The sequence below is a fragment of the Salvelinus namaycush genome, chromosome 33 (assembly GCF_016432855.1).
Source record: "Salvelinus namaycush isolate Seneca chromosome 33, SaNama_1.0, whole genome shotgun sequence".
Taxonomy (NCBI): Eukaryota; Metazoa; Chordata; class Actinopteri; order Salmoniformes; family Salmonidae; genus Salvelinus; species Salvelinus namaycush.
Genome location: NC_052339.1, coordinates 3,433,280 through 3,443,533, shown reverse-complemented (window position 1 = coordinate 3,443,533; position 10,254 = coordinate 3,433,280). Strand labels below are relative to the sequence as shown.

The 10,254-nt window shown below is 47.7% G+C and overlaps 1 protein-coding gene across 1 annotated transcript; it reads right to left on the bottom strand.

Moving 5' to 3' along the window:
* Positions 1–304: 304 nt before the first annotated feature.
* On the bottom strand, positions 305–4,916 carry LOC120027641 (transmembrane protein 236-like). Its single transcript, XM_038972638.1, has 4 exons — positions 4,645–4,916; positions 4,077–4,149; positions 1,614–1,737; positions 305–1,077 (listed from the first exon to the last, which is right to left on the bottom strand). The coding sequence occupies exons 1-4, from the start codon at positions 4,914–4,916 to the stop codon at positions 305–307; spliced, it is 1,242 nt and encodes a 413-aa protein (XP_038828566.1).
* Between the last annotated feature and the right edge of the window lie 5,338 nt (positions 4,917–10,254).

The window sequence follows — 10,254 nt, the reverse complement described above, 5'->3', positions numbered from 1 at the left end:
TGTTGTTTTGGTTTTGGTGTCTCTGTTATGAAGTCCATTTCCACTGGGCACAGACGTAACTTCAACGTCTAGTTTTGATTGACTTTTGATTGAGTTGTTAATTCAATGTGAAATCAACAAAAAAGATCACCATGACATTGGATTTAGGTTAAAAAGAAATTGTAAAAACAAATAAATAAATTCCCTTACGTTGATGACAACGTCATCACATTTTTGGGGGGAGGGTTGAAATGATGTGGAAACCAGTTTTTGCCCAGTGGGTTGTAGTCCATTGTTTATTCTCATCCTTGGCTGGCGACTCAGATCAGAACATCCTCTCGGTGTTGAAGACCCTCAGCTTGGTCATGAAGTTGAAGTAGATGAAGGCCAGGCAGACGAGCAGGTTCTTCATCAGGTAGAGGAGGGGCGTGACGAAGCCGAAGAAGGCGATGAGGCCGATACGCACAAACAGGAAGGGCAGATCCTGCAAGGCCACACCTAGTGATGACAGCAGGGGACTGTGGGGCATGACCACCAGCCGCAAGCATGACAGGTAGCTGAAGATGTAGATAGGGAACACCCAGCCCGAGTAGTAGACGGCTGGGTGCCCAGCCACCCTCACCATCTCCACTGTGTCCATCCAGAACAGAAAGCTGTCCACAAATACCTCGGCTCGGGCATCGCTGGCACACAGGAAGTGCAGCGGCCCTGTGTAGGCGTATGGTGAGACGCCACGGTCCACCGACGTGCTGGCAGAGTGTGCCGAGCGTGCAGAACGTGCCGAGCGTGCCGAGCGTGAGCTCAGGCCTGAGATGCTAAACTGTCTCCCTGGTATCTGGTTACCTGACATCCCACCTGACATCCCCCCTGACATCCCCTGGAAAGTCCCATTGGCCTCTGGTCGAGAGCCCGCCCCGTTCTGGTCCTGCCCATTTGGACCACCAGGTTGCCCTGGTTGTGCAGGTTGCCCGGGCACAGCTGGCGTTACGGGTGATGCAGGGTTTGCTGGGTTTACTGGTGTCACTGGGGTTCCGCGTAGGTGCTCCACGTGTGTGAGGACAGTGGAAGGGATCTCAGCATCTCGGTCCAATTCATTAGCTGGACGGAAAGACAACAGCGCATGAGTATGTTAGCCGTGACTGAATAACGCAGATCAGAACATCTCATTATGGCACAAACATGCACACCACACAGCCCAACAGTGTAGAACACAGGACAACACAGCGATTGTCTCTCGGCTCTATAGGCACTATATTTTACCATAATACAATAGCATTTCTGATCAGTGGAAAAGGACAGGATCTGGTTATTTCCTCGAATAAAGGGATTCCAAGAAAGTGACAGCCGTCCTTAGAACATGTCATGGTTCCGTCCTTAGAACATGCCAAATAAATTGGGGGGTCGTACAGAGAATTTCCTGTTCATTTCCTGCGATACATACTGTATCTCTTGATAGAACATATCCCCCGATAGTGTACACTATTGTTGTCGTAATGAAATGACACTAGGTCCAGCTGCTTGTGACAGAGGTCGCGCTCAGTGAGTTGGCAGAGGATCAGGTAGTATTCAGACTACAGTAGCTAGCTAGTGTTCAGTGAAACGTGTGTGCGGAACACAGAGCTTTGCATTCTCACCGTGTCCAGTGAGTCGACAGTGGCGGATCCTCTCCAGGATATCGATGCAGATGAGGGAGAAGAGCATCAGCGACACGGGGAGCTCTGCGAACGTGTCCTGTCTTATACTGTTATTGATCTGCACCTGAGAGAAGACAATGATCAAAACCAATCTGTGATTTGAATCAGATGACGTTGACATTTTAGCAGACTCTTATCCAGAGCAATTTACAGTTAGTGCATTTATCTTACAATAGCTAGGTGGGACAACCACATCAGTCATAGTAAGAAAATTCTTCCTCATTAAAGTAGCTATCATTACAATTTCTAGCCCTGATTGTGATCTAATGAAACGGTCATGTGCCGGTGGTGTGACAGTCCTGTGCCAGCTTGGCTTCCCCTCCAAACCTTCTCCAAATACTACATGGCACCCTATGAGTGCTATATACCCTCTGTGATACTGGGTAAGTGGGCTAATCACTTAGCTCTCGTGTGTGCTTAACCCAGGACTACTTGCCTACAGGACACAGAACAAAAGAGACTGGGAGTCATCTGAGCCTAATTTATGGCTTCTCTTATGTGAAAGAGAGTAGATAAGCCAAGGTCCTGAGGTCACCCCTGGATCTTCAGGAACCTCTAGAAAGTGGGCTCATAGGAGGTGGACTCTTCATAGACAGGAAGTGGGAAAGTGCCAGATGGACAGCTGATGTGACCAGGGCGGCTGGGACAGGAAGAGGAACTCAGCTGCGTATCACTAGCCCCTTGGCCATAGGGCTATAGATTGCTCACCTGAGAACCTGCATGTTCCTCTCAACTAGGTTTTCCAGCCAATAGTGTCGAAAATAGGTTCATTACCCTAGGCTTTGATCAACACAGTGTACACTAGTGGCACCTGCTGGTAAAAATAATTTAGAGCAGCCAAATTACTATAGATGACGTCCCACACCCTGTGTAGCCTGTACGCAGCATAGCCTTTTTTGTCTTCTACCAAACCAATGGTTGTTCGATGAAACGATGCTCCAGACGTCATTAATCACGTGCTCCTGATAAAGTAATACAGGAATCGGCACACTGCTTCGAAGTACATCGCTTAGCAATTTCGGCGTATGCCTCGGAGCTCCGGGATCAAGCATACGATCACTAGTCTCAACTCATCAACTTGACCCCCTCATCTCTCATAAGACCCCCGCTAGGACACCACACTTCAAATAACTTCACTATCTCGTGGTTGTGTCATGATGGTACACTCAGGTTTTTTTCTTATAGATTTTTTCTATATTTTTCTTATAGAAATGCTTGTACCCTGTAGTACGCCCTTTGTACCTTTAGTTATAGATACATAATTGTACCCCAGTTCATACCTTTCTTACGTACAGTCCACAGGTACAAAAGCATGCTTTTAGAAAATGAAAAATGTGCCTTTATCGGGAACCACCACAGTGACAAAGCCAATTGTTCTTTTAAAGTAGCACAGATGTACCTCTACCATAGACCACTTAAACTGGTACAACACTTCCACTCACGGGTGGCCAAAAAATAACTAACTGAAAACCACGCCCCCACTAAGCCATGCCTCCAATATCATTTACTGGTGTGCCTTGCCTAGTAGAGTTACCACTCATGACTGTATTTGTTAGTAACAGAGACATGATTGTTCAATTCATTCATTTTTAGTCCTGTGACCTTCACCAAGTGAGTTCCTAGATCAATGTTATCATTAAAATTAAACTAATTTGACCCTTATACAGTGGTGTGAACCTCATAGTTTACATGCCACATGGTGGGTACAAATATGTACTTTTCTTCAATACATTGCTTTTATGGTAAGCAAAGGTACAGATCAGTGCCATCAAGAGTTAAGGGTACACAAAATACGTTTGTAACCTGGGAAACAGAAATGCACCTTCACCGTACGTTGAGAGTAAGAGTGTCATGACTGTATATTTATGTTCAAAATATTGGGTACAAAAATGTACCATTATACTCTTTATCACACAGTACCCTAAAAGGTACCGTACATTACCTTGTAAGATCATACTGTATGTGTACCTCTGAAGGTACATTATGTGTATTTCGATTTACTTATACTCCAGGGTACAATATTGTACCCTTAATTCTAAGAGTGTAGAGGATAGTCTGCATCGTGCTCAGTAGGGTTCGATATGCATGGAATCATCTAGACTGATTCGGACCTGGTACATCAGGTGAGTGGACTCTGGAACTAATCAAAAGAATAATTAATCTATTAATGAACTACCAGGGGTACCAGGAAACAAGCAATAATGTAGACCTCAAGGCCTGGATGTGAATACCTCTGAGTTAGAATATCTCTCTGTAAGTGTCACTCTCATCTCAGATGTAACCAACAGGTTGAGTGTCAAATGTCACCTACAACGGTGAATCTAAGTCAAAGGTCACGGAAACATAGACACACTGAGACGAGCATAAACAAATGATGCGTAACACCAGGGTCACATGGTTTACCTCTGAGCTGGCGATGAGAAAGGCAAAGCAGGGTAATGTGGAGAGGATCACATAGACCAGGGCCACTGGCCTCCTGATAGAGAGAGACAGAGAGAGAGAGAGAGAGAGAAGGAAAGAGAGAAAGGAGTGATAGTTATACGCTAGACGTTATGAAAAAGGAAAATATCAATGCATTTGGAAATGCTCAATGTTGGCATGATAGACGTGGCCCAGCTACAGCCGAACCAATTGCATGCCAGTCGAGTCAGACACAGCACAGCTATCGGTCAGGTTCATGCCACACAGACCAGACAACCATTATCATTGCTGTTATATTAAAAATCAAATCAGATTTTATTTGTCACATACCCGAATACAACAGGTTACCTTACAGGCAATAGTAAAGGGCTTACATGTGTTACATATATATACTGTATGTTACAGGAGAAGGTCAATTTGGGAAATGTATACGTTACCTTACAGTGAAATGCTTACAAAAAATACAGCTACAGCTCAGACACAGCTCCTAACATAGATTTCCAGCTAGGTCGCAGAACAAACAGACCAGATAGACCAGAAAGACACTCACCACTTCTTCCTGCCGACAAGAAACTTCTTATTTGTGAACACCATGTACTTCATGGGCACCCAGACCAGCAGGGCTGTGGAGGTGACATAGGCGATGGAGGAGGCCACGATGAGCCAGTAGGCGGTGCTGGCGTCGCCAGGAGGCTGCGCCATGCTCTTGACCCGCGCCACGATGAGGGCGAACCTTTGCATGACGATGAAGAGCGGCACGCACAGGCCTACAAACTGCAGCACCTCGCACAGGGCGAACTTCAGCGTCCTCCCCGAGGCCATGCTGTGGCAGCCCCTGCGCTGGCTAGCCCTCAGAGGGAGGGAGGGAGAGAGGGGGCTGTTGTCCGCAGTGAGGCGACCCCTGTCCCTCTGAGGGCTAGTCAGGCCTGAGCCTGTTGCATTGTCTGTGTCCACTAGCATTTTCCACACGCCACAGCTCCCGCTCGCTGTTCTGCCGTTTGCTTACACTGCACTAGGCATTGTGTACCTTTATCGCCGCAGTCATGACGGTGTGATGTGACTGCCCCGCTAACCTCTTTATATATGAATGTTGCAAACATTTTGTCTCTCTCTCTCTCTGGCCCTTCAAGGGTACTATATTTCAGAAAGAGTGTGACGCCTGGGAAGAGATGTGAAACCTAGAGGAAAATATACCTATGGAGCAGAATCGTCAAGGACCACGCCAAACACTTGCAGTCCCATGTTATTTAAAGGAGCAGTGAGAGAGCACACTCTTTTTTATCATTTGGCTGTCCTGTGAGTTGCATGTTCATTCTGCCATGACTACACATCCCCATCTAGTGGTACTCTGCAACACTCTGCCAGCAATGTGGCACAACAGTGTTGGACTGCAACCAAAAGCCATAAAGCAGATGTAGAGATTATGTATCCCCTTCCAGACAGAAATGAGTGTAGGGGAGACAGGAAGAGAAGAACAAGGGAAGGAGGGAGGAATAGAAAGCCTGGGAGAAGAGAGAGGAGAGAAAATACACTTTTAAGACAAGCTCAATCAAGTGTTACTGATGAGAAATGGAGTTATATTATTAATGAATGCAGATGATTAAATTTCAAATAAAATGATAATAAAGAGTAACTCTTATCTGACTCAGAAGACGTTATGAGAGAGATAATCCGACAGGCAATCTGGAGTCGTGAACCTAACCATGCAAATTAACCTACTAAACTCAGCAAAAAAAGAAACGTCCCTTTTTCAAGACCCTGTATTTCAAAGATAATTCGTAAAAATCCTAATAACTTCACAGATCTTCATTGTAAAGGGTTTAAACACTGTTTCCCATGCTTGTTCAATGAACCACAAACAATGAATGAACATGCACCCGTGGAACGGTCTTTAAGACACTAACAGTTTACAGACGGTATGCAATAAAGCTCACAGTTATGAAAACTTACGACACTAAAGAGGCCGTTCTACTGACTCTGAAAAACACCAAAAGAAAGATGCCCAGGGTCCCTGCTCATCTGCGTGAATGTGCCTTAGGCATGCTGCAAGGAGGCATGAGGACTGCAGATGTGGCCAGGGCAATAAATTGCAATGTCCATACTGTGAGACACCTAAGACAATGCTACAGGGAGACAGGACGGACAGCTGATCGTCCTAGCAGTGGCAGACCACGTGTAACAACACCTGCACAGGATCGGTACATCCAAACATCACACCTGCGGGACAGGTACAGGATGGCAACAACAACTTCCCGAGTGACACGAGGTACGCACAATCCCTATATCAGTGCTCAGACTGTCCGCAATAGGCTGAGAGAGGCTGGACTGAGGGCTTGTAGGCCTGTTGTAAGGCAGGTCCTCATCAGACATCACCGGCAACAACATCGCCTATGGGCACAAACGCACCGTCGCTGGACCAGACGGGACTGGCAAAAAGTGCTCTTCACTGACGAGTCGTGGTCTTGTGTCACCAGGGGTGATGGTTACACTGAGGCCTGTACTCTGGAGCGGGATCGATTTGGAGGTGGAGGGTCCGTCATGGTCTGGTGCAGTGTGTCACAGCATCATCGGACTGAGCTTGTTGTCATTGTAGGCAATCTCAACGCTGTGCGTTACAGGGAAGACATCCTCATCCTTCATGTGGTACCCTTCCTGCAGGCTCACCCTGACATGACCCTCCAGCAGGACAATGCCACCAGCCATACTGCTCGTTCTGTGCGTGAATTCCTGCAAGACAGAAGAGTCCGGATCTCAATCCTATTGAGCACGTCTGGGACCTGTTGGATGGGAGGATGAGGGGTGGGGCCATTCCCCCCAGAAATGTCCGGGAACTTGCAGGTGCCTTGGTGGAAGAGTGGTGTAACATCTCACAGCAAGAACTGGCAAATCTGGTGCAATCCATGAGGAGGAGATGCACTGCAGTACTTAATACAGTTGGTGGCCACACCAGATACTGACTGTTATTTTTGATTTGACCCCCCCTTTGTTCAGGGACACATTATTCCATTTCTGTTAGTCACATGTCTGTGGAACTTGTTCAGTTTATGTCTCAGTTGTTGAATCTTGTTATGTTCATACAAATATTTACACATGTATTGTTTGCTGAAAATAAACGCAGTTGACAGTGAGAGGACGTTTCTTCTGGCCGTGCTGCTGCTCCAGTTAACTGTTCTGCTTGCGGCTATGGAACCCTGACCTGTTCACCGGACGTGCTACCTGTCCCAGACCTGCTGTTTTCAACTCTCTAGAGACAGCAGGAGCGGTAGAGATACTCTCAATGATCGGCTATGAAAAGCCAACTGACATTTACTCCTGAAGTGCTGACCTGTTGCACCCTCTACAACTACTGTGATTATTATTATTTGACCATGCTGGTCATTTATGAACATTTGAACATCTTGGCCATGTTCTGTTATAATCTCCACCCGGCACAGCCAGAAGAGGACTGGCCACCCCTCATAGCCTGGTTCCTCTCTAGGTTTCTTCCTAGGTTTTGGCCTTTCTAGGGAGTTTTTCCTAGCCACCGTACTTCTACACCTGCATTGCTTGCTGTTTGGGGTTTTAGGCTGGGTTTCTGTACAGCACTTTGAGATATCAGCTGATGTAAGAAGGGCTATATATAAATACATTTGATTTGATTTGTTTTGCTGAGTTTATAATGAGACATGCACTGGGCAGACTTTAACACAAACATTGGCAATTATGGCCCGGGTCCCAATTGCATTTACATGCATCGGGTTACTCTCCAGTGACCCTTTACTGTATGTGAGGTATTCGCTAGCTGTGTGAAGATACACCGCTCGGAATAATAAGCATGTCACTATGTTCCTCCTGCCAAATCACTACAGCTAAAACACAAATACACTGTATGAATCAAAAGTGAATTACCCCACTGGTTATATTCTGCTGAGCATGCATGCTGGCTATTAGTTTCAGATGTTGACGCTAGCCTCCCCTCCTCATCAGGTCAGATGCATTCTTTGAGCATGAGGACACACTTGGCAACAGATTACTCTAAGGGGATGAGATGCGTGTGATTCAAACACTGACGTGTGAATGGTGCCCACGATCGCCACATTGTTCAGACACAGAGAATAGTATAGAAAGGATCGCGACATGAACACACACTCACGTGTGCACACGCAGACACACACCGTAACCCTCTCTCAGGTCGTCATTGTTGAGTCCGACCCTGAGACACAGCAATTTGAATACTTGTAACTGGATTAGGATTAGGAGGCCTGCACTATATTTGGTGGTGTCTTTAGTTTACACACATTTCTGCTGGGGACTACGAGAGGAGCTAATTTTAGATCCTACAGTGATGCACTTTCTCAAGCTGTGCCTCCAATACTGAGTGCAGGGCTGTAGTCCAAACACTGCCCCCTTACCCAGCTCAACACTTCCCCCTTACCCAGCCCAACACTGCCCCCTTACCCAGCCCAACACTGCCCCCTTACCCAGCCCAACACTTCCCCCTTACCCAGCCCAACACTGCCCCCTTACCCAGCCCAACACTGCCCCTTTACCCAGCCCAACACGGCCCCCTTACCCAGCCCAACACTGCCCCCTTACCCAACACAACACTGCCACCTTACCCAGCTCAACACTGCCCCCTTACCCAGCCCAACACAACACAGCCCCCTTACCCAGCCCAACCCAACACAAAACTGCCCCTTACCCAGCCCAGCACAACACTGCCCCCTTACCCAGCCCAACACTGCCCCCTTACCCAACACAACACTTCCACCTTACTCAGCTCAACACTGCCCCCTTACCCAGCCCAACACTGCCACCTTACCCAGCCCAACACTGCCACCTTACCCAGCCCAACACTGCCACCTTACCCAGCCCAACACTGCCACCTTACCCAGCCCAACACTGCCCCCTTACCCAGCCCAACACTGCCCCCTTACCCAGCCCAACACTGCCACCTTACCCAGCCCAACACTGCCACCTTACCCAGCCCAACACTGCCACCTTACCCAGCCCAACACTGCCACCTTACCCAGCCCAACACTGCCCCCTTACCCAGCCCAACACTGCCCCCTTAGCCAACACAACACTGCCCCCTTACCCAGCCCAACACTGCCCCCTTACCCAGCCCAACACTGCCCCCTTACCCAGCCCAACACGGCCCCCTTACCCAGCCCAACACTGCCCCCTTACCCAACACAACACTGCCCCTTTACCCAGCCCAACACTGCCCCTTTACCCAGCCCAACACTGCCCCCTTACCCAGACCAACACAACACTGCCCCCTTACCCAGCCCTGCCCCCTTACCCAGCCACACACTGCCCCCTTACCCAGCCCAACACTACCCCCTAACCCAGCCCAGCACAACACTGCCCCCTTACCCAGACCAACACTACCCCCTAACCCAGGCCAGCACAACACTGCCACCCCAACCCAGGCCAACACTCCCCACCTAATCTAGCCCACCACCACCCCGCTAACTACCAACCCCCTAACTAACCTTACAACACTGCCTCTTTAAGAAAGTCCAACACTGTCCCACTAACCCAGAACTACGTTGTTCTTTTAACCCAGTCTAACCCTGGCCCTTTAACCCCGGTCAACACTGTCCCTTTAACTTGGGACAACGCCACCCTTTTAACCCAGTCCAAACACCTTTCAAAACAGGATAGTCAAAGCTTTGCGGTTTTGAATGCAACTCCTTCCAGCCCCTGCAGGCAGAGGGCAGTACCCTACTGTAAATCTGAAAGAGATCAAAGGAATTGGAAAGAGCTCTGAAATACAATTAAACATCAAGTGGAGACCATTTGGGTTAGTGACTTGGACTGAAATAGGTGTCGGTACTGTTTATATTTAGGTGCAGGAGCTCCACAATACTTTTGAGCTAATATTCTATTAGAGGAACAGGAGCTCAAGCAGTAGAACATTTTAGGCGACAGTACGGATTTTTCCTGCCCAAGTCAAGCACTGGTTAGTGACGTTGAGGCCTTAGAGATGTTGAATGCCCAAGATGGCTATCTATTTCCTATTTATGCACACTTAAAATAAGCTGGAGCTATTTAAATGGTGAGTATTTATAGTTTAGAGCACCCGAATATTAAAGGCATAGAGGATTAGGATGACATCATATGTATGGTTATCAATGTAGACCACCATTGTTCATCAGGGTACAACACTACTTGT

Bases quoted from the DNA above. Each gene is read 5' to 3' on its own strand.
- LOC120027641 (XM_038972638.1), bottom strand. From the start codon at position 4,916: ATGGCCTCGGGGAGGACGCTGAAGTTCGCCCTGTGCGAGGTGCTGCAG. The intron at 4,150-4,644 runs GTGAGTGTCTTT...TCTCTCTATCAG, and splicing joins CTTGTCGGCAGGAAGAAGTG to GAGGCCAGTGGCCCTGGTCT. The intron at 1,738-4,076 runs GTAAACCATGTG...GTCTTCTCTCAG, and splicing joins TTCTCATCGCCAGCTCAGAG to GTGCAGATCAATAACAGTAT.